Below are 26,906 nucleotides of genomic sequence, written 5' to 3' on the forward strand. Positions count from 1 at the left end.
CAGGACTTCAACAGAGTATTTATTAAATCTCAGGACTTCAACAGAGTATGTATTAAATCTCAAGACTTCAACAGAGTATTTATTAATCTCAGGATTTCAACAGAGTATTTACTAATCTCAGGACTTCAACAGAGTATTTATTGATCTCAGGACTTCAACAGAGTATTTATTAAAACTCAAGACTTCAACAGAGTATTTATTAAAACTCAAGACTTCAACAGAGTATTTATTAATCTCAGGACTTCAAAAGAGTATTTATTAAAACTCAGGACTTCAACAGAGTATTTATTAATCTCAGGACTTCAGTATTTATTAAATTGTAGTGCTATTCCTGCATCAACACACCAACTTAACCTCAGAAAATGGGCTGTTGGTTGGTTAAGAATTAGGATCTGGTGTTTCTGGGAGCAGGGAAAACACTAATAATTGCAGGACAGTGGGCTTCCAGGACCAGGGATGAGGAATACTGCACTAACACTCAAACAAAGACTACATTACCCAGCATCCCTCGCTGCTTCCTGCTGACCGGAGGAGGAAAGCACATGGATTTATTTACAAAACCTCACATCGCAGCAGTTTCAGCTCTGGAAAACAGCGTTTTATACTAATGTAGGATATGTAATGTGTCTAAACCTGATAATTCAGCTTTGGACGCCTCTAAACTCAGCTTTAATCGTATATTTGTGGGTTTCTTGTCGGCGTTTTAGGCGGTAAATCGGCGCTGCGGGGAGCAGATGGAGAGCGACAGATGGGCTTCTGCACGCCCGAGAAAGTAGGACACGCCCGGCTGGATTAATCCCAGGATGGCCGGTGGCACCGTGGACCAGTAAACTGAGCTCCCCTGTCCTCAGCCTGATCAGCCCAGCCTGGCTGCTCTCTGCCGCCGTGGCTTCTCCTTCTGTGGTCGGTTTTAAGCAGAAGGCGCGTTTAATCAAGCAGGATCTCTGACCCAGTCAGGGGACTTCATCCAGAGGTCAGGAGTGTCCAGCAGGAGAGGAGGTGAGAGCATCTGAGCTGCTGGCTATATTTACTGCTGTCTCAGTTTACAGCTATGTGAAGGAGAGACCTACTTGATGTGTGTTATGATGTCTGGATGGTTTTTGGGGGATGTTTCTGCAGGTATGCCTTATACTTTAAAGCAGCAGTCCTTAATATTTTTTTTTATTTTAATTAAAAGCAGTGGTTTGTCTGCGTTTGGAGAGACAAAATATTATATAAAAGGTGCCAGTGTGCTGCATGTCCATCCCTGCAAAAGCCTAATATATTCATTCTAACAACACAGTGGTCTGGTAGGTTTTTGTTGGGAGTTTTCCTGGCCATGTTGCTACTCAGTCTTCATCTGTTTATTCACCCACTGTCAAACCAAACAAACAGACTAAATGTAATGTTTGGATTCATTCGCTCTGAAAAGTGGCAACAATGCACATTTTAATGCTGATCAATCTCTGAATCCCCAAAACATACAGACTGTTGCTTTAATTAGAGACCTAATTAGAACCTGTATATTGAGATTTTGAGACATACCACACTGTTATCTTAATGCAGTGGAAAGTCGCTAGCTCTTTTATTGTGGTGTTAATTTGGTGAACATAATTGTGATGGTGCTGATTTTTGAAAATGTAACTAAATATATACAACTGAAGAAATATTTAAATATATAATTTGTAATTAACAGAAGTGCAGTTTTCTTGTGAGGAAAAAGTTATGGCCCTTTTTTTTTTTTTACAACTAAATTTAAATCAGGTGCAGCACATCAGCTGCAGACTCTAGTTTGGTTTGTGAGTGAGTGGGATTTGTCCAAAAGAGGCAATATGTCCGAAAACTGTAGCTGATGCGTCAGTAGACCATGCAACATTTCAGTGTCCTAAAACTCTAGTTCTGGAATGGCCAAGTCAACGGCCGAACCTTAATCCTATTGAGACGCTGTGGGGTGATTTGAAACAGGTTGTGCATGCAAGCAACCCCTTTACACATCACACAGCTGAAAGAATTCTGCATAGAGGAGTGGAAAAGCTTCCTTCCAGCTGATTTCACAGACTGGTCGAAGGTTATAGGAGGTTGGTTAATCCCAACTATTAGAATAGAGAGCAAATATTGAAAAGTCAGTATTTCTTTATGAAGAGCTGAATATTTAATAAGCCATCCTGGTGCATTTCACATGCCTGTATAGTATGATATTTTTATTATTATGTGACAAATGAATGAATTCTTCTCCTCCCCATCTCAAGAGTTATGTATTACTAATCTTGTTATTAATAACGTACAATACAATACAGTACACATAGTCAATACCTAATTCATGTGTATGTCGATTTATAAAAGCAATTAGACTCTCAGGCATTGTTTAGTGGGCGTTAATTAAGCATAATGGGTGTTCTTAGACATGACTAGAAGTGAATCAGCCACAGACTGCATGTAAAATGTACACAATTTGTCCAAATGTTTGTGGACAACCCTTGTAATGAATGCATTCAGCTACTTTAAGTTGCGCCCATTGACATCTGAACAAATGCATGCACACACTGCTGGTCTAGTCCCTGTAGGGAAGTACTGCCAAAAGAACAGGACTCTCTGGAGCAGGTAAACATGAATGTTTTGGGGGTTGAGGTGTATTTACACACAGTGTCATGAAATAATTACCATACATGTGAAGATTCCTTTAATATTTTAAAGAAGTGCCTAGCAGGCCGGCCTAGAAGAGGGCATTTCACTTACCCTTTGTATTAGCATTAAAGCATATAAAGCATTACAGCTCTGGTGATTGTGTGTTTGTGTCTTTTCTGCAGGTATGGTGGATAATCGTTACGCGACAGCTCTGGTGATAGCATGTGTGCTGAGCGCTCTGGCCACTGTGTATCTGTCAGTGGCAGTGGGCACTCAGCACTGGTACCAGTACACCAGCCCCCCAGTGTATGGCGAGCCGAATGCTTCTGAGCTCCGCTCGCTGCGCGACGAGTTCATAAATGGAGAGTTTGATGAGAAAACCTACAGTGACCCTCTCTTCCGACTCAATGGCACGCTGGGCCTGTGGTGGAGGTGCCTGCAGGTGCCCACCAACGCAAACTGGTACAAGGAGCCTGGTGAGATTCTGCTTCACTACTGTATTACCACATCAGCCACGAAGTTGCACTCGGAAAAATAACATTGAAGTAGGGCTGCAGCGATAAATCCAAAACATCCTCTGGTTTGGTGTTGTTTGGTGATGTTAGCTGGCCTGCCCACTATTAAGAGTAAAAAGTGTTGGATCCCGGTGTGGTGCTGCGCTTAGCTTGCATGAACATAACTCGCGTTAACAGTAAAACACAATAATCATAACGGCAGGTCATCAGAAACTCACCACCGTATAATACCACACACTGATTTAGTATAAAATTATGTATAACAGCTGTTGTTGGGGCAGGAGGTGCTATTGCTAACTTAGTGATTAGCATGCTAGCTAACCTGATTACCACAAACAGTAAAACACATCAGTGAACATAATTATGGCACATTATTACATACTTGCTACAGTACATTGCAGCACATTGAGATTTATTATATAACTGGAATGGTTGAGGCTATGGGTTATGTTCAGCTGAGGAGCTTACTTAGCGATTAGGATGCTGGCTACCTTTAACTTACAATTAGCAGTTAAATCACAAAAGGATTATAATACAATCTCTTGACTGACTGTGTTTGCTGCAGCTCTCACTAAATGCAGATTATTACACTTATTACTTTATTTAGAGCAAGTGGGGAAGAATTGGCCGGGCTTAGACATTGCTATCATTAGCATTGCCTCGATTGCTGAATTGAATATAATTTAGCTAATGAGTATTTGCAGCCTAGTGTGATTTATGTAAATAAGCGTAGTTCTCATTGTTCAGAAATGCAGTTTGGGGTGAAACACTCCTCGTAACTTCAAAAGGAATGGGGAAAGGCTGGATACATAGATTAAAGCAGCTGTGTACAATTTTTTTATTTTATTTTATTATTTTGCTCATTGGTCTGGAATGGCAGTGACGAAGACGGCATTCTCCCGATTACAAGTCAGTGCAGGAAAATTATATTGCAACTACTATTTTTAAGATGATTTTGTTGCATACTGTTGCTTTAACTAGATTGAGTTTTTCTGAATGTTTGCGCACAACATTAAAACCCTATTACAGAGTAGCCAGTGGCATCTGTGCAAAAGCAGAGCAGTGCAGTGGGTAAAGCAGAGAGTGTATTTTGTCCATGACTGTAAAACATTCACATTTCAGTAGAATTCTGTTTCAGGGCTGCAGTGACAACAATAAAAAGCCATAGTGTTAGCGATAAAGGAAAGCCGCTAATGTACTGAGCATTTAAGGTGTGCTGTGAGTGTTTCTGTGGATGCTTAGATAACTCAAGACATTCACACAACCTACCAAGTGTAATTTTATTTAATAGGAATGCAGGATCTTTAATTAGGATACATCAGTCATTCTGTGATCTGTGTGTATCTGAATATGTTGTTTGTGAGGCACTGTAATCATAGTATGTAGCAATCCCAATGGGATATTTTTTATCCATGGTGTTCAGCCCTAATCTGAGTTGAATGTACACATCTGGATTAAGATGTACAAGCTTTGGTCTTTAAGTTCAGTCTGTGGCTTCAATATTAACGTTTTGTTCCAGACCGCCAGAGAAGAAATGTAATATTCACTCCCTGTGGGGCATGACCGTGTGTTCAGTTGTGCACAGGACAGTTATTTGACGCGTAATCCTAATTGCAAACATGATGTAAAGATGGGATATGTTATAAGTTTTTGTATCTTTGACATGCAGTAACATACCATACCATGTCATCTATAATAGGCTGTCTTGTCATATTTGGACAGAATTCAGTTTCCATGGGGTCTTGGGGTAATTTGCTGTTTTACAGGAGTTCCTCTGTGCTTTTATTGCTGTCCGGATTGGCCATTGGCCATTGTCTGTGCTTCTCTCCTTCTTTATCTGAGAAAATCACAGAGTGAATTACCTGCTGGTTTTCGCTGAACTCTGTGGTGGTATCTCAGCTAGATATTTGACACTTTATGAATTTTGAAACGAAAAAGCTCTCATATTGTTGCCGTACTTGAAGCTGGAAGGGCTCTTGGTGCGGATCGGCTTTTGACCATTGCATCAAGTACGGAGGGGCTGGTCCATTCTTGTCTTTGTAGGCTAGTGGCAGGGTTTTGAAGGTGATGCTGGCAGCAGCTACAGGAAGCCAGTGAAGAGAACGCAGCAGAGGAGTGACGTGGCTGAACTTGGAAACCTCAGTTATCATCTGCTGTTGAATATTTAGCTGTTTAAAGTAAAATAATACAAGAAGATAACACTTAAGCTTCTACATAGGGCCCAGCCCATTTCCTTCACCCATACTCTAATCACCCAATACACCGCAAGCTTCTCATAGGGGTCATTAGGTCGGCACCTCCACTTCTTCAGTGTTTCGCTGAATTAAGCCCACGACACCTCTGGAAGCCTCAGCAGTAAAGTCTGGAAGAAGAACCTCAGCCCGTCTCAACCCGCCACAACCACTGACTAGGTCTTTCAGCTACTTCTGACTGTTCCTTCATGACTGCCCTCAGCATGTGGCCTGCCTCCCACACCATCTCACCTCAGCCACTAAATCTGCTTATCTCAACCTTTTCCTTTCGTGAGCTCCATCCATTTCATCTTCATCATGTCGCTGTTAGCTCTCTAAGTAGATCTAGAGTATAAAATCCTCTAGTTGGTTTTTTATTTGCTCTGTCAGAGTTATCCATGATCAAAATCTCTCCATTTCTGCACTTTTCACACGTGAAACCCCTGCCTGACCAAGCGGCTAATTGTTAGGATTACAAAATATGTAATTAATTGTGGATTATGACTCAAACATCATAAAGCCAAATGCACTAAATCTCCACATGGAGGTTAATGTGTCTGTGAGAATTTCTACAGTGACCTTATTTGCTAACCCCCTCTGTCTCTCTCTCTCTCTTTCTCTCTGTATTTATATGTGTTTTTGTAGATCCTAAGATGGCCATGGAGTGTGTGAGCTTCACCCTCTCTCAGCAGTTCACACCCAAGTACAAGGAGCCAGGCAACCACAACAGCGGAGAGGACCTGATACGTACCTGTGAGTGTCCCACATACAGAGTGTGTAACATCATGCAACTGTTGCAAAACACTGTCAGAACCACCTACATCCACTTGACTCTACTGTGCAGAACAACTCGGTGATGCACATTCTTCAGCAACCTGCACACTATCACACCAAACCCTTGTTGTATGTGATTTCAGTCGTCTCGAGGCAGCACACCACCCATTGGAGACACCTCAAAAACTGCATTTTTGATGTTTTTACAATGACACAATGGCCTTGTACATAAATAGCCTTTACTGTTATTGAGATCGATTTAAAGCTAAGCACAGAGCCAGGTCACAGTTCAGTAGCTCTGTGAAGATACATGCGGCATGGTAAAGGACAGCTCCATTAACAGTGAATTGCCAAGATGCACAAAAGCCATGTTGCTGTAATAGTGTGAATGTGGCTTTACCCACAGACTGACATAAGCCACAACCTAACTAATATTAGAATCACATGTTCATACATGCATATAGATGCAAATACAATGGACCCAAAAATGGACAAAAAAAAAGTTGCAAATCATTATAGCATCATGTCAGCACCCTGAAAACAACAGACCTAAAGAACTACAATATGTAAAAAGTGTCCAATACTTTTACATGGTACAGCAGTGAAATGCTTTAATGGCTGTCCGATCACATGAAAAAGAGTGGGAAATCTGAATTGATCAGTACATTCTGCAGTAATACTAATGCAGTTTTCTCAACCTCTGTCTCCTTCACTTTGTAGATCTGTGGAGGTGTCAGTTCCTCCTGCCACTGGTCTCTCTGGGGTTGGTGGTGCTGGGAGGGTTGGTGGGTTTCTGTGCCTGTGTGTGTCGAAGTCTCAGCCCCACACTCGGCATTGGGCTGATCCATCTGCTCGCAGGTCAGTGCCCTCTACCAAACAACAGCAATCCCCACTGCTCAACACCTTTACCTGTAATGCTTCCAGTAGATTATTATTATTATTGTTATTATCATTTATTAATATTATTTGCATTTATTAGCACTGATACACTTGCTCTGTGCTCACTCCCTCTTTTTTCCCCTCTCTCTCTCTCAGGGATGTGTTCTCTAGCCACTGTATGCTGTTTCCTAGCGGGGATGGACTTGCTCCACCGTGTCTCGATGCTCCCTGATCGTGTAGATGGCTCTCTGGGCTGGTCACTCTACCTGGCCCTCATCTCCTCTCCTTTACACATGATGGCTGCCGCCCTGCTGGTGTGGGCTGCACGAAGCCACAGCAAGAGTTACTACCGCATGACCGCATACCGGGTGGCCTAGAACCGAACCATCAACCAGTTAATCAATGGGAAGTCCAGGCTTAGTGTACATAGAATTCTGTAATCACGAGAGCTTTCTAGAGCTCTGTTCACGTGTTTCAGTTAGCGGCGCAACTGACATTCATTTCTGTTCTGATCTGGTAATGTATCAAATATTATTCGACTATCATCCAATGTTACTTTCTGCCGCCTTCGGATCCTCTTACTTTGTTGCTTCCATCTGTTTTAGGGTTTTGTTTTGTTTATTTTGATGGAACTCTAGATCGCACATCACCCTCTGCATGTTCTTTAGTGTATTACAATTAGACCTGTCACAATTATAAAGGTCATAATTATTAGAGCCTATTATGGATTTTTACCTCCAACTTGCAGGAAGAAAAAAAGCAAAAACATTTTGAATCAACAAAGCTGCTTTAAAGCTAGATGATGGCACAGGAGATCTGGGGGTGAGATGGGGTTTAGGGTTAAAAAAAACAAAAAAGCCCTTGAGCTACCTCTAACCGATGAATCACTGGATGCTAATGAGTACTCGTCCTCATTATCCTAATCATCTACACAAGATCTTTTCTCCTCAGTGGGCGACGTGCCAAAATATTAGTTTATGAGAGAAATATATTTTCACTGTTTCTGGACCTAGCTAACATCAGTTAGCCTAGTTAGCAAAAAAAAAAAAAACCTGCACAAGAGACAGTTAAATCTTCTTCATTTTGCTGAAGTGTACTAATAATATTAGACGGCATTTGAACACTGACACCTCAAACAGTTCATAGAGTACTTGGGAACACACGTACACTCCTGAGCTTAACACAGTTGGACACTAATGCCAATTCCAACAGTGTTACATCTAGTGTAACATCTTCCCAGGTTGGCTAACACTGCGCTAAATGTAGTGGGGCATTTTCCATACCATGGAGCTGAGCTTTAATAATTTTTTAGGCCTCTTGGATCTGTTGCGTAAACTAAACTATACGCATCTTAATTATTCTAATTACAATCTGTCACATTGTAAAGCATTTTAGAGCACTTTAAAATGCTAAAACAATAGAAACCATATCGCTCCAAATACTAACTGTAGGATATTACAGTCTGTCTGGGTGACAGTGTGATTCCTATTAACACTGTCTTAAGACAACACATCAGTGTTTTTGATGTTTAACATCATCAACAAACGATCAAATTGTTCGACTAATAGTTGCTGCCCTAATTTCGCTACAATCCTGGATTTCCTCTGTCTCACTCTAGAAAAAGTTTGTGTATACAGATCCTTACTCATCGTCCAAGATGATCGTGCTCAGAGGCTAAACCTGCTAGCTATTGTGAGAATTATTGCTTCCTAGCTGCTTTCTGTGTGTGTGTGTTGGGTTGGTGAGTTGCTTAGGAACAGTCCTTAAATCAGTCAGTAATACTCTTTCCAGGTCTATGAGCTCAGAATGCTTGAACCGCATGGCCGTTTGCTGCGTCCTTGTGCTGAGGTTTCTCTCCCTTTATGATCCAAAATCGTGTGAATGTGGCTAAATCGCCTTAAACACTATTTTTTTGGAATGCGTGCGTTCACGTGCGTGCGTTCACACTCACCATGAAAGTCCAGTTAAATTTAGATTAGAGTCTAGAATAAACCCTTCCACTAATGTTTCATCTTCTGTTCACACATGAACCTCACTGGAATGGCCCAGGAAGCCTACTGGCTCTCCTGCACGTACATTACCAGGATTTCCACTTGGTCTGTGTTCACACTGAACCCCTTCTTGGTTAGTTACCAATAAATATATAAGTAAAAGTGCACAAACTACAAATAGCCCTCTAATAAAACCTCAAACTTTAAAAATCACAACCTCTAGAAGTTCTAACACCTCTGGGGTGGGTAGGAAAGCCCAGTCATTTGAGTGTGGGTGTGTCCATAGCTGAAAGCCCCTTGCCCTCTTTACCCTGATAGGCCGCACCCATCTGACTAGCTTCGATGACTGACAGTGGTTTCAGTAAAAGACGTCAAAAGAGACGTGGTTGAAAGAGAGTGGGTGGGTTATTGGCTATACAGTTTTACATTTACATGCACACCAATACTAATAATACCTAGTAATACCTTACTAGGCACTTATTTCAACTCTAGAACGTAGAAGTATTGATAAATGACCACTGTGGGGCCATAAACAATTGTTTTTCTGCATTTATCAGATTATAATGTATGTAAACACACTCGCTGACTGTGGCGGAAATTGCTCCCTATTTACTCTATTGTGTACTATTGTGTATGTTTGCCATTTTGCTTTGAGTGTCTGAATCATAAAGTGGAATTCGAGCGTGATTTTTAGGGCACTACAATCTTCCACAATGCACTTGTGATTTCTAGTGCACAATGTAGCTCAATGCATGAGCTGAAAGTGGACCAGATTGCACGGCAAGTCTCGAAATTGTTACGAAAAGGAGCTGACGTTATGAACCACTGGATGCCGTGGGTTTCAGATTCATTTTTTCCCCCATTGTAGTTCGTTAACAGTGGGCTTAGGTTGCTAAGCAACATAATGATAGTGAGAAAGTGTCCAAATTCATTCGTGTTCCTACTGCTACTTAGTACACTAGATAATCCCTCTAATGAGGGTTAGGGATTCATTTGGGTCACAGCCTTTCACACTCAGTCACACCAGTTTTCAGTACTGTACTAAAAATCATTACACCCTTCCCCAGCCTGTTCCTTTAAAGAGTACATCCACCCTCAATGTTTTGTGGTGTCCCACCCCCTCAGCACATTTGGAAAAATGCTAATGTTAGGGGGTGGATAACCATGTGCCGAGGCGGGTTGCTTAGGGGCGGGTGGAAGTTTTTTTTTTTTGCCTCACGTGTCACCGCTGCGACCAATGGGAGAATTCAAAGGTTACAGATGCAGCACTAGGGGGTGCACTAAGCCAGTTTTGGAATGACTTTTGTTAGACGAGCAGCATGGGTGTGCAAATGTTTGTAGATTAAAAAATATATATAGTGTTTAATCCCTCCTTAACTGATTAACTGTCAGCCAGGTGTGAATTTGTTTAGCGATTTTGCTCCCAGGCATTTCTTTACTGTAAACTGTAAAGTACTGAGTGTGTTTAATTCAGTGACACAATGTACAAAAGAAGCAGAGCAGAGCAAAAGGTAGAGCCTGACACGATATATGGAGAAATCAAAGAGAAGATCAGCATCCATCACTGTGTTTATTAATATTGTTATGCATTGTACATCATTAATCACTTTGTCTTGTATTAGCATTAGACACATATTCAGTTACGTCAGATAGTAACACAATGCCAGTAACGCTTTTATTTATTTATATTTTTTTTACTGCAGTTTTTCGCTATTGTATTCCCCTATTTATTATATATTTATGTTTGCTTACTCATTTTCTTTGAACTTAGACATTTTTGTCTACTTTTTGTTGATTTACGTATTCATGTTCATGTGATGGTTTAAGCATTTGATTTGTAACACCAAATAACGCCCTTATCCGTAGCAATACCTCACGCACTTCGCGTTGCATTGTGGTGACAATCGGTGAGAATGGTGTTGCTGCAGGCTGGTGGAAATGACAGTAAGGTTCCTTGTGTTTAAATGTATGTGGTTAATCCAGCATTTTGAATGTATGGCGTTAATATGCAAAGCGATGTTCGTTTTTTCCCTTTGTGAGCTTTTTTTTTTTTCCCTGAGTGTGGGACCCAGTCTTGGATCCAGCTTATATAGTGGTGCTGTTGCCTGAACCTATATTTGTACTGAGTGGTGAATGAGGAGGGAAAAAATATTTTAACATCAGTAAACAGTTTTGTTTTGTTTTTCTTATTCGGAGTCTGTCGCGTGTTGATTTCATGCCTTATTTTGCCTCCAATTGCATCCTCGAGATTGCGTGAGAAATCAGATGGGACCAGTGTAGCACCAGATCATTTCTACGATTCCTACAGAGTTGGGTTGTCATTCTACAGTCGGTGTCATTTCAAAACCTGGAGTTCCCTAGATTGATCTGACGCTGACTTGAGAGTTTAGCTGTAACGTGTGATCCTCCGTTTGGCCACCAGAGACCCTTGATCCCAGAATACTGGCCGTTGCCCAGTAATGGTCTCGATCACTCACACCTGACTGCGCCAACCTAATCCGCCTCCTATGGCTGACCTTCCCAAGATGTCCTGTCTGTCCCTCCTAGTCTGGCCATTCCAGACAAATATGGAGGAGCTGCAGGTCGAGTGGTGGTATTTGTAGAGGGACGGAGTAGGGTATTGCTGTCAGGTGTGAGTGAAGGAAATCGTTCCTGGGCAACAACTAGTACTCTGGGGCAGAGGACCTCTGGTGTCAGGACAAAGCATCACACGTTACATTAACCTCTGCAGTTAACCCATGTGTGGCAGTGAACACACTTACAGAGCAGTGGACAGCCACATCAGCACCTGGGGGACAGTTGGGGGTTGGGTGGGTTGGCTCACAGGCACCTCAGCCATGAGTGTATGAGGCCATTAGATCCTAGAGTGTGTTAAACACATGGTTCTTATCTGTCTAGGAGAAATCCAGCTTAGATCTGGAGTTCCTAGCTTTTACAAGACGCCGAACGAGACTGCAGGGCGGTGCAGGGTTTCAGAGCTCTGTAGCAACACTAGTGTCATATTTTCAACACTCATTCACTCAGTAGCAGTAATACTTGCTGGAAAAACCGACAGACAGTGGCAGTAATGCATTCTTTTACTTTGTCTAAATGAAACATGAAATAGTTATTGTGTGAAGGACTAAGAACATCTGACTAATATTGTTAGCAGTTTATCTTATGAATTGATCAGTAATGCCAACATGCTGCTGTGGAAAATTGGTGAGACACTGCTAAGGCTTCATTTTATATGTAATACATGCTTCTATTTGTCCTAAATTCCAGAAAGCCCCTGTGTGAAAGACTTAATATTCACAAATATCATAGTTAATTATCCTTTTTAGCCATTTAGCTCCATTCGTTGAGGGATGTAGCACCCTCTAGTGTTTTGGAGATTTGGATATGTTATTAAAATGACTAGGAAGTGTGCTCACTCCCTTTAACCTGGCTCCTCAGCACCAGTTTCTTCAGGTCACTCAAAAGTGACCTTATTTTGTTTGTGATTGTACATATATTTTCTGTATTGAATCCCTCCTAATCTCTGACTCATCTGACTCCTCTATCATGTCCTGCTGCACTGGATGGCGGGTATTTCCACTTTTCTCCTTCGGGCCAGAGAGAGCGCAACACCCTTCTCATAGTATGAAGACTCGTTCACAAAGAAAGGGTAGAGTGGCTCTTTCCCTTTATATCTCACAGTCTCTCCAGAGAAGGAAAGGAACATGGGGTCACCTGGATGAAGGAGGCAGAAGTCCCTGTCCTGAGAAAGAGAGAGAGAAATGATTAGTAAAATGTGAATTGCTGACTTTTCATTCTGTCCAATAATGATTAATTTATATATCGCTTCTGTCCAATAAAAATATGTATCTCCATTTTTTTGTTTTCTCCATGGTTTGAACCCTGTAGCCGTAACTCCAGATGAATGGACCAATAGAAATGCTCCAAATGACTTGGAGTAAACTCTTATTTTCCATTGACGTCCATTCAAAGTTAAGGACGTTTTTGCCTTCTTCTGTAAAGTCACCATTTTGGAGATGCTTGTTTTTTATTGGACAGAGACGATATGCCAGGAATTCTGAGCAACTCCTCTAGAATATAGCTTCTGAAATTGTGAGTGATTTATGTACTGTTAACTGATGGAGCTTGAGATTGAAACACAGCCTGACCAAAATTTACAATTACAGTATTGCAGTTTTCCACCCTTTCTCAAAAGGCTGTAGTCAAACAGCCAAGGTTTTTGGCTCTATGAGGTATTTTATTCCATATTTCTATATAACAGTGTATCATACAGTATTAGAAACCACACAATTACGTCCTTTTTAACTACTCCAAGAGTACTTGGGCGAAGTGCATGTTGAGTATTATGGTCTCCATACTGACTTTAGTATTTAGTAGTATCTAAGCTTAGAGGTGTCTTTCGGGCTGTAGTCTATATAAATTAGCTAAGGGTATTTTCTGAGTAAACAGTGAAGCACATTTGTAAGGCACTCTGGATAAGAGCGTCTGCTAAATGCCCTGAATGTAAATGTAATGTAAATGTTTTAGAGGTACTGAACACCTCCACACAGTTTATGACCATTTAGGTATAGAGTTAGGATCATGTTCCACACATTAAAAAAATGAATGTGTGGAATTCTATGGTGGATGTATTAATATGGTGTGACCACAAGATAATATCTGAAGGCCACATCTTAGTTCCCAGTGGCCACAACATAACACAATAACTATGCTGAAGCCATGAAATAATGTATGAAATGAAACGTCTTTATATATTATCTCATGGCCCCACCTTATTAAAAACACCCACCATGTCATCTTAGGGGCTGGTATACTGTCCCTATTACTTGCTACTAATGGGAGTACCTACATTAGCCATGTAGCTAAAGAGTAAAAAAACGTTAGACACCAAACATACCTTGGTTGACTGAATACATTTGAGAGAGATGGCGGTTTTACATAAATTATTAAATAATTATTAATTATGAATGTATAATTCATTTTTGGGATCCAAACTCTTGCTGTAAAAAGAATCAAAGAGTGAAATCTTTGCTTAAAAAATTTTTTAACACAACAAAAATGCATGTATCAGCATGTCTAGTCATCAGCAATGACTGTAAAAGAAAAAGGTTTTTCTACATTCATTGGTCACCAGTAAAACTAGCATGTGTTGTGTTTTGAATGCTGGTATGCTGGTCAGAATGCTGTTCATAGACTTCAGTTCAGCATTCAACACCATCATCCCACAGAACCTCACGAGGAAGTTAAGCCTGCTGGGCCTCAACACCCCCCTCTGCAACTGGATCCTGGACTTCCTGACAGGAAGGCCCCAGTTAGTCCGGTTCGGGGACAGCAGCTCCAGCACCATCACCATGAACACTGGGGCACCTCAGGGCAGTGTACTGAGTCCTCTGCTGTTCACCCTGCTGACTCATGACTGTGTTGCGAAACACAGTTCTAACAGCATCATAAAGTTCGCCGATGATACAACTGTGCTGGGTCTCATCAGCAAAGGCGACGAGTCAGCATACAGAGAGGAGGTTCAGCAGCTGACAGACTGGTGTACAGTCAACAACCTTCGCTGGAATGTAGAGAAGACCAAGGAAATGGTTGTTGACTTCAGGAAATCAAGACCGGACCACTCTCCGCTTAACATCAACGGCTCCTCTGTGGAGATCGTTAAGAGCACCAAGTTCCTTGGTGTCCACCTAGCGGAGAACCTCACCTGGTCCCTGAACACCAGCTCTACAGCCAAGAAAGCCCAACAGCGTCTCTACTTCCTCCGGAAGCTGAGAAAGGCCCGTCTCCCTCCACCCATCCTCACCCTCTTCTATAGGGGAACCATAGAGAGCATCCTAAGCAGCTGCATCACTGCCTGGTTTGGGACCTGCACAGCCTCTGACCGCAAGTCCCTCCAACGCATTGTGAGGACAGCTGAGAAGATCATCGGAGTCTCTCTCCCCTCCGTCATGGACATTTACACCACCCGCTGCATCCGCAAAGCAACCAGCATTGTGGATGACTCCACCCACCCTTCACACAGACTGTTCTCCCTCCTGCCATCAGGAAGAAGGTACCGCAGCACCCGGTCCAACACGACCAGACTCTGCAATAGCTTCTTCCCCCAAGCCATCAGACTCCTCAACACAACTCAACTTCTGAACTGACATCTTTCTGGTACATGTACACTCTCCCTCTCTCTCTCTTTCCAACCATTTACCCCAGATAACATGGGAAGCATTTTTTGCACAAGCATTTGCACTAATAACTTTACTACCTCACTGGACTCTATTTATCGCACATTGCACAACTTGCACACTACAGTCATTATTTATTATCCTCTGTCTGTACTGTGTTGTCTGTCCGCACTTGTTTGTTTGTTTGTGTTGCACTTGTGTTTTGTATGCACTGTCTATGTTGCACCATGGTCCTGGAGGAACGTTGTTTCGTTTCACTGTGTACTCTGTATGTAGTTGAAATGACAATAAACCCACTTGACTTGACTTGGTCACTAGCAGTTTAAGCTGATAGGCCGATCACCCTGCTCATCATTATAAACCAGTATTTATTGTGTTATTTACATTTATGGCATTTAGCTGACACTCTTATCCAGAGCGACTTACTCATATTACAGAGATGTGTCAGTGTAGTGTTAGGAGTCTTGCCCAAGGACTCTTATTGGTGTAGCTCAGCATATTCACCCAGAACGGGAATCGAACACCGCAGGTAGTGGTGTTATCTGTTGCACCACACCAACCACCACACACAGCACAGCAAGCATAATCCAGTTTACACTGTTAGCAACACAGCGTAGGACTAAAGGGATGAGGATAAACCTGTAGGTCAGGATGAACTGCGGCGGTGATGGTGTGATTGTGGGGGTCTCGAGGATAATCAATATTCTTCACCAAGGTATAAACATCCACTGAACCGCCTTCAAACTGAGCCCCTGATAACGGAAAGGGGAAAAAGGGAAATTATTGATATGAAAAGAGCAGGAGAAAGCAAAACTATTTTTATCAACAACAACAAAAAAAGAACCCTTCTCTGCAAGTTGGATTTTATAATGAACATAAATGTATAATGTATTTTGCATTTATGTATTCAACATTAGCCCTTATAAATATAATAATGCTCTAAAACAGAATGAGCGTTTTGTGTGGAATTCTATGGTGGATGTATAATTATGGTGTGGCCACAAGATAATATCTGAAGGCCACATCTTAGTTCCTAGTGGCCACAACATAACACAATAACTATGCTGAAGCCATGAAATAATGTATGAAATGATAATGAAGCCATGAAGTATATTTTTTTGTGGCCTTCATATATTATCGCATGGCCACACCTTATTAAAAAACATCCACCATGTCACCTTAGGGGCTCTACATAATTGAGAGCACTGGAACTGTGCCCTGTTCACTATATAGTGCACTACTTTAGGGTTCCATCGTTTTGTGATGGTGTCTGAAAACAGTGACCTGTAACAATCCCATCTATAGTGATCTGGATTTTTGCATAATAATGAATAGGGCACAGTTTTGGACACAGCTTAAGTTTTTGGAATAAGCTTGTGCTTGGCAAAGCATGCTGGGTAGTGTAGTCAAACTGGTACCTGAGTTGAAGAGACGAACCCATTCCAGCATCAGCTGAACTGCCTCCTGCATGGCAATGAAGATGTTGGACCTGATCAGACCGTGAGGCTGAGGTCCGATCTCCATCGCTGTGGGACACAACATTTTTCAGCTGTAATATTAAACTGTAGAGACTTGATAGCATTTGTTTTGATACTGTAGATAACTATGGATATGTTGATGATGGTAAATTACTAGTTTTTTTTTTGATGGAAGCACTTCCGTTAAGATGGCCATCTAAAATTACGTCTCTCAAACTATTCAAACACTTTTAACTAACAGGAAGAAACACCATGATCCATGATCATTAGGCCATAAATGTCCAAACACTGGTGCATTTTAACATTATTGGCCATTCTAACAATTAGACCAAGCCCTAACCTCTTCATTATCATGCACTACAAAAACCACCCCTGCTCCTCTTGATTGTCCAATCATGCTCAACCTCTTCCTGGCAGAGAGTACATAGCACCACCTGCCTAATATTCAGTAGGTCCCCTTGTGCCTCCACAACAGATCTGAGCATTTGATGCATCCTGTGGTATCTGGAACCACCATTATGTTAGCAGCAGATCCTTTAGGTAAACAGTAGGTTGAGTGAGGTGGGGTCTCCATAAATAACATCAATGAGCCTTGGGGGCCCATGACTCTGTCACCACTTTTGGTATGCATATTGGGAACAGCCCAGACCTGCCTGATGTTTTGGAAAAAGTGGCTCAGATCCTAATCCTTGCCCATTTCCCCAGCTTTTAACACATCACCTTTAAGAACTGACTGTTCACTTTCCTCTTCAAGAAACAATGAAGTCTCCTTGTAAAAATTGAGATTTGAAGATCACGTTATCCAGAGCGTTCGTTCTGATTTACATTTCAAGAATAGCTGTTACTTTGACTTCATTTCTGCACACAGTGCAAAAAAATAAACACACCGAGGCCTTTCAAATTAATCTCCAGCACAAGTAAAGTCCAGATGAAATGAAGTAAAGTCCATAAATTAAGAAATCTGCATAAATCCACAGAAAGCTTGAGTCAGCTTGGTATTCCAGTATGAATCACTCTGATGGGGAGACGTTTTTAGTCAGCACTCATACACTGTGCACTACAGAGGGAGGCAGTAAGTGGAAAAAAGCAGCAATTCAGCCAAACCTGCAGACGATAGTGATAATGACTGACTGCTAGTAGCTGCCATGTAACATTAGAACAGTCATAATGTGTTCCTTCTCCAGCTCTCAAAGTAAACAAAACCACATGGCCACATGCACATGCCATGTAATACTGAATGTGGACCTCCAGAGGAAACAATCATTCTACTGGAACAGAGGGAAGAAAGCATTAGGCTAAGGCATGAATTACTTGCTGATCCTCCAGTGGAATAAAGGTTCATTCTCTGTTCTTCCACTGTAAAGAAAGCACTGTGGGCTGCATTTAGATGCACAAAAGGTGATATAGGGTATAAACGCAGCTGAGCTGCAGCAGGAACGTTCCGCAGCAGAAAAGTCTTCAGAAAAGGCTTTAGCAGACTAATGTGTTGAGGATGCCATAGCTCAATAAATCTGCAGTCGGGCATTTTCAAGCCATAATGACATTCCTCGCCTCGTTTGAGATGTCCAATTGAATGCAGTTCATCTGCGTGAAGACCATTTGCCCAGTCTGGATAAAGCTGGATCAAGCTGTTCTTTTAGGCATGCATAAAGACTGTGCTTGCACTGGCCACTTTATTAGAAACCCCTACCTTGTGCTTCCACTCACTGGCCACTTTATTAGAAACACCTACCTCATGTATGCACCCACTGGCCACTTTATTAGAAATAAACTACATTGTGCTTACAATCACTGGCCACTTTATTGGAAACACCTACCTTCTGCGTCCACTCACCCCAGCGCCTTAGACCAGTTTTTAATAAATGATTGTCATCTTTATACTCACCAAAGCCATGTTTCCCCACAGAGTCCAGTGAGTAGGCTTCACTGGGCGGGAAGTCATAGTGGATGTATCTCACTGGTATAGTGGCCATCTCCCTCTGCAATCATACACACACATAACTAACATCCCTCGATATAACCCTACTAATGTGTAGAATCTGTACAAGTATCATAAAACTTAAGACACCAAGTGGACCTAAAAAGCAGATGGACCTCATAAAGTATGCAGTGAGTGGAAGCACAGGACAGGGGTTTCTAATAAAGTGGCCAGTGAGTGTAAGCACAGGACAGGGATTTCTAATAAAGTGGACAGTGAGTAAAAAACACAGGTCAGGGATTTCTAATAAAGTGGCCACTGAGTGACAGCACAGGTCAGGGGTTTCTAATAAAGTGGTCAGTGAGTGGAAGCAGCAGGTAGGGGTTTCTAATAAAGTGGCCAGTGAGTGGAAGTACACGGTTTGGGTTTCTAATAAAGTGGCCACTGAGTGAAAGCACAGGTTAGGGTTTTCTAATAAAGTGGTCAGTGAGTGGAAGCAGCAGGTAGGGGTTTCTAATAAAGTGGCCAGTGAGTGGAAGCACAGGACAGGGGTTTCTAATAAAGTAGCCACTGAGTGAAAGCACAGGTCAGGGGTTTCTAATAAAATGGCCAGTGAGTGGAGGAACAAGGTAGGGGTTTCTAATAATGTGGATATCTGGTGTTTAAAGTTCATATGTTCTTGCCTGCAGGTGTTTGCAGATGTGCAGGCATATCCAATCACTGTCTGAATATGTGATGAGGCACAGGCCCATGTTGGCAGTGGTGTTGTGTAGATCACAGATCAGATCCGTAGCCTGAGGAGAGCCTTTAGGGCCGAGCTGAGTGTTCAACTCCTGAGAACGGACGATTTCATACGGAGTCTGCTCAGAGAGAGAGAAACTGAGAGAGAGAGGGAGGGGTGGGGAGAGGAAGAGGTAGAGAGAGATAAGGTGAGGAAGAAGGAAAATAGAGAGACGGGTTTATTTAGTGTCTATTCTGTCTTTTAATTAATAATGAATATTGTGTTTGAGTGGAGTGTGTGTGTGTGTGTGTGTGTGTGTCACCTTAGCATGGCTTCTGTGAAGCAACGGTTCAGGTCTGTCTCTGTGTATCGTACACACCGCTGCACAGCGCGTGGGTTTGACATCACTGTTACCACGGTAACCGGCTCCATCATCTCACTTTTCCTCTTCGTTTTCAGCTTCTCGCGCACCAGGTAGACCCCCGACAGCTCGTTGCCATGGGTGCCGCCACACACTGCCACTCTTGCCAATGCTGGCAACCTTACCATGTCCTCCTGTGTCACAAGACATCACACCTGACTTCAAAGCTGTACACCATATCTGAGGTCAGCGAGCACTACATGACATCACACCTGTGCACCTGTACATCACACCTGATGTCACACTTGTATGTCACAGTTGACATCACAGATGAAATCATGCCAATACATTGCGCCTATACATCTTTCCTGATGTCATAATTGATGTCACAGATTAAATCACAACTGACAGAAGAAATCACGGTCACAGTTGCCATCACAGACAAAAATACACCTGACATCACACCTGTGCATCATATCCTTACATTACCCCTGACACTCCACTTGACATCACACCTGTGCATCGCACCCTTACATTACCCCTGACAATCCATCTGACATCACACATGTGCATCACATCCTTACATTACCCCTGACATTCCACCTGAATCACACCTATACATTACCCCTGACGTTCCACCTGACATCACACCAATACATTACCCCTGACGTTCCACCTAACATCACACCTGTGCATTACCCCTGACGTTCCACCTGACATCACACCAAACATTACCCCTGACGTTCCACCTGACATCACACCTATACTTTACCCTTGACGTTCCACCTGACATCACACCTGTGCATTACCCCTGACATTCCACCTGAATCACACCTATACATTACCCCTGACGTTCCACCTGAATCACACCTATACATTACCCCTGACATTCCACCTGACATCACACCTATACATTACCCCTGACATTCCACCTGACATCACACCAATACATTACCCCTGACATTCCACCTGACATCACAGCTATACATTACCCCTGACGTTCCACCTGACATCACACCTATACTTTACCCTTGACGTTCCACCTGACATCACACCTGTGCATCGCACCCTTACATTACCCCTGACAATCCATCTGACATCACACATGTGCATCACATCCTTACATTACCCCTGACATTCCACCTGAATCACACCTATACATTACCCCTGACATTCCACCTGACATCACACCAATACATTACCCCTGACGTTCCACCTAACATCACACCTGTGCATTACCCCTGACGTTCCACCTGACATCACACCTATACATTACCCCTGACATTCCACCTGAATCACACCAATACATTACCCCTGACGTTCCACCTGACATCACACCTATACTTTACCCTTGACGTTCCACCTAACATCACACCTGTGCATCACATCCTTACATTACCCCTGACATTCCACCTGACATCACACATGTGCATTACCCCCGACGTTCCACCTGACATCACACCTATATATATATATATATATATATATATATATAATATTAGTAATGCCATTGTATGCAACAGCAGTATGTTTACATGTTAACATATACTATTAAGTACATGCTGACATATAATGTGTAGTTATAAGCTGCATTTTGAGATTCATACATAATGGTAATGGGATGTTTCTATACATGATAACAGTTTTGATCAGTTAAGTAAAGTCTTACCTTATTCCTGAGATGTGATTGTCTTTCTCTGTCCATCATTCACACACGATCCCAATCCTCTCAGTCTAAATAGACTCTGAACTGTGACCTTAAGACCTGAGCTCTAACAGATCCGCATACACACACCGCTACATCACTGCTGAACTGACTCAGCTGAAGGAAGTTTGCTAACTGTGTGTGTACTGGATGTCCACTTTCTACTTACTATTTTTTACTGTTTTTTTTTTTTTTTACCTTTGCTCTGCTGCAGTTACCCTGTTTCCCTCCCTCCCTCTCTCTCCCTCTCTCTCTCTCTCTCCCTCTCTCTCTCTGTCTCTCTCTCTCTCTCTGACCATTCTACAGTTTAACTGACTCAGCAAGTACACCCCCCTCATCTCTCTCAAACACACGCTCCCTCGTGTTCCTATGAATGTACAGTGAGTTTGGGTGTGTGCTCTGCAGTGCCCCCCCAACCACCTCTCTCTCTCTCCTCTCTCTCTCTCTCTCTCTCTCTCTCTCTCTCTCTCTCTCTCTCTCTCTCTCTCTCATACAGCCTCATGCAGAATCATGCAGCAGGCCACTCAGTCAGTGCTAACACTGTAAATGTCAGAGTGCCCCTGTTTATCGGTTATGATAAGGTTACCCACAACTGACTGCATATATCCATATATACACAGTCGTTTAAATTTGCTGTATATGACATTATGAATATTTTAATTATTTATTAAATTAAATATATATATATACATGTGCACACATCCTGCAATGAACTGGCACCCTGTCCAGGGCGTGTTCCTGCCCCAGCCCAGTGATTCCAGGCGGGCTAAAGAAAATGAATCAATTAATACTGGCCAACTGGTCTAGACTGGTCTACCCTCCTAAACTCCCTGTGTTATTCTTGATTAAGATGCACAGCACATCTGTTCTTTACATATTTATTTATTGCATTTACTGTTAGTGTAGTAACTTGAACCTAAATAACACAGCTTTCACACACACATTTGCACATGCACCTATTTGTATTTGTATATTTTTGTATTTATTGTGTGTATTGTCTTTTTACTTATTGTCTATGCACCCTGTCTCGTGTTTCGCCTATTGTCCTTACACTATTGTATGTCCAACCTATTCTGCACCGGAGACTTAGCCTAACTGTGGTTAGATGTACTGTACAAGCCTGTATTAGTATATATAATACAGATACAATACAGATTGTATAAAGACAATAAAGCTGAATTGAATTGAAATTAATGAAATGTTCATGCAGTATAATGTGTTTATTAATCATTTTTATTCTGATGTCCCAAACAACAACAACAACAACAACAACAACAATAATAAATTATTTATTATATTATTAATTATAATAAAGGGTATTTTTTTTACAAGATTGCTTTTACAAAGGAAGAAAGTAAAGAGTAAATAGAGGGTAAAAATACACATAAATCGAAAAAAAAACCCAAAAGACTAATAATTTGTCAGATAATAATATTAAAAATAAATAATTTAACAAAACAAGAAAACTACAGTCAAGCAAGACATTCACACAATAGAAAACAAAATAAAGAAATAATTTAAAAGATTTTTTTACAGTGTTAATGACCGTCCCTCTGTCCAGCAGAGGTCCACAAAACAAACAACTCACTCATGTCTCAGGCATCCTCAATCGATCTTGTCCGGGCTCAGTAAACACAGGCCCTGCAGTCGAGCACTGCACCGTTCATTCCATCAACATGGCGGACCCGAGCGCAAAACAACCCAACCAGAAAAGGTCTGAAGCTCTTATTCGCCTTTTCTCGTCAGTGTCTCCTGTATTGAATTCACTTGTCTTATAACGTGCTGTTATTTATCTTCTACAACTCGCTCACTGTTTTAATCGAGTGATATTAAATATGTAAAAGTGCCACACCCGGCTAGCAGTAATGCTAACCTGTTAGCCGCGCGTCTTTGGCGAGTGTTTGTCCGGTTGTTGTTTTTATTATACTCGAGTAAAACAGGTGATTTTAACAGTATCGTGTGTGTGTGTGTGTGTGTGTGTGTGTGTGTGTGTGTGTGTGTGTGTGTGTGTGTGTGTGTGTGCAGTGTTAAGATAGCTGCAGGAGCAGTGGTGTGCGTGGAGAGCGAAATAAGAGGAGATGTCACTATAGGTAAGCATCCCGTCAGGGTTCAGGATCCACTTCGTGATTTAATGGATAAAACAGACAGATAATGTTGCTTAGATATCATCACTGTCGCACAAAACACTGTATCTGATCAATATGAGGAATTAACGTAATGAAATGCTTCAGAATTAATTAATTAATTAATTAATTAAAATAAAGTCAGGCTGCATTGATGTTTCTTGTATAGACTTGTTTACTGTTTGTTTAATATGTTATAATCCAGTCTGACTGACCCCTGAGATCACTGGTGTCCCAGTTACTTGAAATTGCAGTAATTATTATTATTATTATTATTATTATTATTATTATTATTAGGTGTAGCAGCCGTAATCTTAGTCTATAATAAAAAAAAAGTGTATAATGAAAGTGAGCATCAGCAGTGGAACTGTCTTGACAGTAGCAGGTTAGGACATGTATCACAGTGCAAGTCTAGATACTGTTAACACTGTGCTGTGTACGTCAGCACGGATCGGTCAGCGGGAATACCGCCCTTACTGTAGGGAGACTCATTATAGAGTCTGTTACAAGTGTTAGTTCATATGCCACAAGTGATGGTGTGGTGTTAAAGGTACATTATTAAATAAAATACCTGTATTTGGGCATTTCTGACATTTTGTAATGTTTTAACTCTGTAAGCAGATGTAGACTAGATAATGTGCTGGTATTTATTCTGTTAAATCGGAAGCAATCTGAAGCATGAATGAAATGCCTCCGTCTGAAGCTATTTAAGCTTTAATTCGAGAAAACATTTCCAAATATATTTGTCATTTAAAGGAGATCCATCACACAAAAAGGAGTCATTCAATTACACTCCAAAACATTAGATGGCAGTGTTGACTTCCTTGGCGTACATCAAACGATAGCAGCTGAAACTTAGCGGGTTATGCTGGAGTTGGAGCTGCATACGTTTACTCAAATTGCTGAGAAGACAGCATTGGGAGATGGTCCATATGGCCCTTGAATCAATTCACTTCTTTCTGAATTTAAAAATGTCCGGAAGGCGAGAATACAGTGGTACCAAGAGGACCAATCACAGTTGCTGGGGAGGTGCATGTCGGGCTACAGTAGGGTACATGGTGTCTACACTGTCGAACCATAACTTGGCCTTTAGTGTTAACACAAACAAATTTTTCCAACAGTTTGCGTGTTTTTATTGCAGGCCCAAGGACTGTGGTTCACCCCAAAGCTCGGATTATCGCAGAAGCTGGTCCCATCATCATTGGAGAGGGCAACCTGATAGAGGAGCAGGCTCTCATCATTAACAGGTAGAGCAAAAGCTCCTCAGCCTGCAGGAGATATCACTCTGCGGAGGTGTCCTTGCTTCACCTTCTGAATCTGGAGAATGAACTAGGTTTATAAATAGGGCCTACGCTTCCTGTCACCTTCCCCCTCCCTTTTTGTACAGTTGGTGTTAGATATTCTCCAGCCTTTCAATAGTGGTCACTTTCTGTTCAGCTTTTTTTTTCTTCTTCCCCCCCCCCCCCCTTTTTAATATGTTTTTGTACAGCTATCCTGAAAACATCATGCCTGACACAGAGGGTGTTGAACCCAAGACAATGACGATAGGCGTTAACAATGTGTTTGAAGTCGGCTGTGGTATGTTTATAATAATTATAGACTGTAAGTTAACGCTAAGGTGTATCATTTCAGAAATACTTAATCATTCTTTTACGTTGACAGTTTCCCAGGCACTGAAAATCGGAGACAACAACGTCATTGAATCTAAAGGTAATGTAGCCTCTTGCAGTTGGTGCATTCATGGATCAGTGGTGCTGGTAGATTTTCAGTAATATTATAATTGTTTTATCTGATATGAACTCTGTGCAATGGAAGATTTTACAGTAAAATAAAGTTACCCAGAATTTGTGCAGATGTTGGGTAATGATGGATGACCGAGCACTTCCGCATTCAGGGTGTATATCATTGCCAACAATGATTGAAATTGTTCAAAATTGCTACGCATAAAGTTCTCTCATTAATTTATGATCACTGTCATGTAACCTTGTATCCTCAGAATGATAACTTTACAGGAGAAGGTAAAAACCTCCTTAATTTTCAATGAAAATCAGTGTAAGATTTTAAATATTAAGTAATTTTGGATCATTTCTATTGGTCATCATCCATCTGCCAGATTTACATTGTCAAAACGATAAAAACAACAAAAAAGATTTTATTAAGTCATTTCGGAGTGTTTCTATTGGTCCATTCATCTTGAAATCTTGACACGATATAAAGAACGACCCAGATTCAAGTGAAAAAATTACACAAATTGAGATACAGTTTTGTTTGTGTTACAGTGACGATTATTAAAATGAAAATGTTTGAATGAAAAAGATTTCATTATGGAGATGTAAGGTTTTCTTATGGCAGTGGTGGTGTACTCCTGTAATCTCCAGTGATGGTCCGGAATGAACTTAAATGGTTGCATACTGTTTTTCTGCCCTTTATAGCTGATGTGGGGAGGAACGTGATTCTGACGAGCGGGTGTATAATCGGAGCGTGCTGTCAGGTCAACACCTGTGAAGTGATTCCGGAGAACACAGTTATCTACGGCTCCGGCTGCATGCGGCGTGTTCAGACAGAGAGACCACAGGTGAGGCCTGCAATGGACACAAAGTTGAACACATACATTAATGCTTTTAGTGAAAAATCTAATCAACACACATTTACACATACATACATGCATTTACACACATACAGAGCATTACCAAAATGCTGATGATGTAGTTTTGGACCTCATACACTATATGGACAAAAATATCACATTTAATGATGGAATATCTAGGAGGGAAGAAATTTCGCTAACTGACTTGTTGCAATGGTGGCATCCACACTGGAATTCAGTGAGCTGTTTAGAACCTCCCATTCTCTAACTAATGTGTGTAAAAGCAGACTGCATGGCTTGGTGCTTGATTTTATACACCTGTGGCCAAATGGGACTGAATGAAACTTCTCAGTTCAATGATTGAGGTGTGTCCCAATACTTTTGTCCTTTTTGTCTGTCTGCTTTTGTCTATTGATCTTTCTTATTTTAGAAATGGTCTTACTAACTAATTGTCTTTCTGCCATTCTGTTTTTATTCTCAAACAGCCTCAGACACTGCAGCTGGACTTCCTGATGAAGATTTTACCCAACTACCACCATCTGAAGAAAACGGTGAAGGGGAATGCCACTCCTGCCAGAAGCTGAAATCAGTACCTTTTACCCTTGAGCTGTCCCTCAAAATTGCTAATTTTAGTGTAACACAAACAATGGCTCCTGTTTGGATCTAGCATTTTCTTTATTTGTCTTATTCATTGCTCAGTATTCACTGCACCACAGATAGCCCATGCTTGGCTCTACCAGTAATTTTGTTGCTTGGTCACTACAGTTAAATAATTATTCATTATGAACTGTCAAATATTTCTTTCTATTTATTGTTGCCTGTTATTAAAGGCTTTCCATCCAGGTA

The 26,906-nt window shown here is 41.5% G+C and overlaps 3 protein-coding genes across 4 annotated transcripts; 2 read left to right on the forward strand and 1 right to left on the reverse strand.

Moving 5' to 3' along the window:
* Positions 1-526: 526 nt before the first annotated feature.
* On the forward strand, positions 527-7,390 carry cldnd1a (claudin domain containing 1a). Of its 2 annotated transcripts, XM_072669892.1 has the most exons (6): positions 527-609; positions 708-999; positions 2,787-3,080; positions 5,996-6,103; positions 6,845-6,982; positions 7,160-7,390. In XM_072669892.1, exons 3-6 carry the CDS (start codon positions 2,789-2,791, stop codon positions 7,378-7,380), a joined length of 759 nt encoding a protein of 252 aa, XP_072525993.1. In that variant the 5' UTR covers positions 527-609; positions 708-999; positions 2,787-2,788; the 3' UTR covers positions 7,381-7,390. The 2 variants fall into 2 exon arrangements, with proteins under 2 accessions (XP_072525993.1, XP_072525994.1); XM_072669893.1 differs by lacking the exon at positions 527-609 and having other exon boundaries at positions 620-999.
* Positions 7,391-12,422: 5,032 nt separating this feature from the next.
* LOC140546535 (N-acyl-aromatic-L-amino acid amidohydrolase (carboxylate-forming) B-like) lies at positions 12,423-21,353 on the reverse strand. Its single transcript, XM_072669891.1, has 7 exons — positions 21,315-21,353; positions 19,607-19,839; positions 19,247-19,442; positions 18,531-18,624; positions 16,586-16,693; positions 15,807-15,919; positions 12,423-12,733 (listed from the first exon to the last, which is right to left on the reverse strand). Exons 1-7 carry the CDS (start codon positions 21,351-21,353, stop codon positions 12,536-12,538), a joined length of 981 nt encoding a protein of 326 aa, XP_072525992.1. The 3' UTR covers positions 12,423-12,535.
* A 1,606-nt stretch (positions 21,354-22,959) lies between these two features.
* On the forward strand, positions 22,960-26,906 carry dctn6 (dynactin subunit 6). The gene is made up of 7 exons (XM_072670167.1): positions 22,960-23,064; positions 23,376-23,440; positions 24,615-24,720; positions 24,963-25,051; positions 25,136-25,183; positions 25,906-26,048; positions 26,546-26,906. Exons 1-7 carry the CDS (start codon positions 23,027-23,029, stop codon positions 26,642-26,644), a joined length of 588 nt encoding a protein of 195 aa, XP_072526268.1. The 5' UTR covers positions 22,960-23,026; the 3' UTR covers positions 26,645-26,906.

This window comes from Salminus brasiliensis, chromosome 24, assembly GCF_030463535.1.
Source record: "Salminus brasiliensis chromosome 24, fSalBra1.hap2, whole genome shotgun sequence".
Taxonomy (NCBI): domain Eukaryota; kingdom Metazoa; phylum Chordata; class Actinopteri; order Characiformes; family Bryconidae; genus Salminus; species Salminus brasiliensis.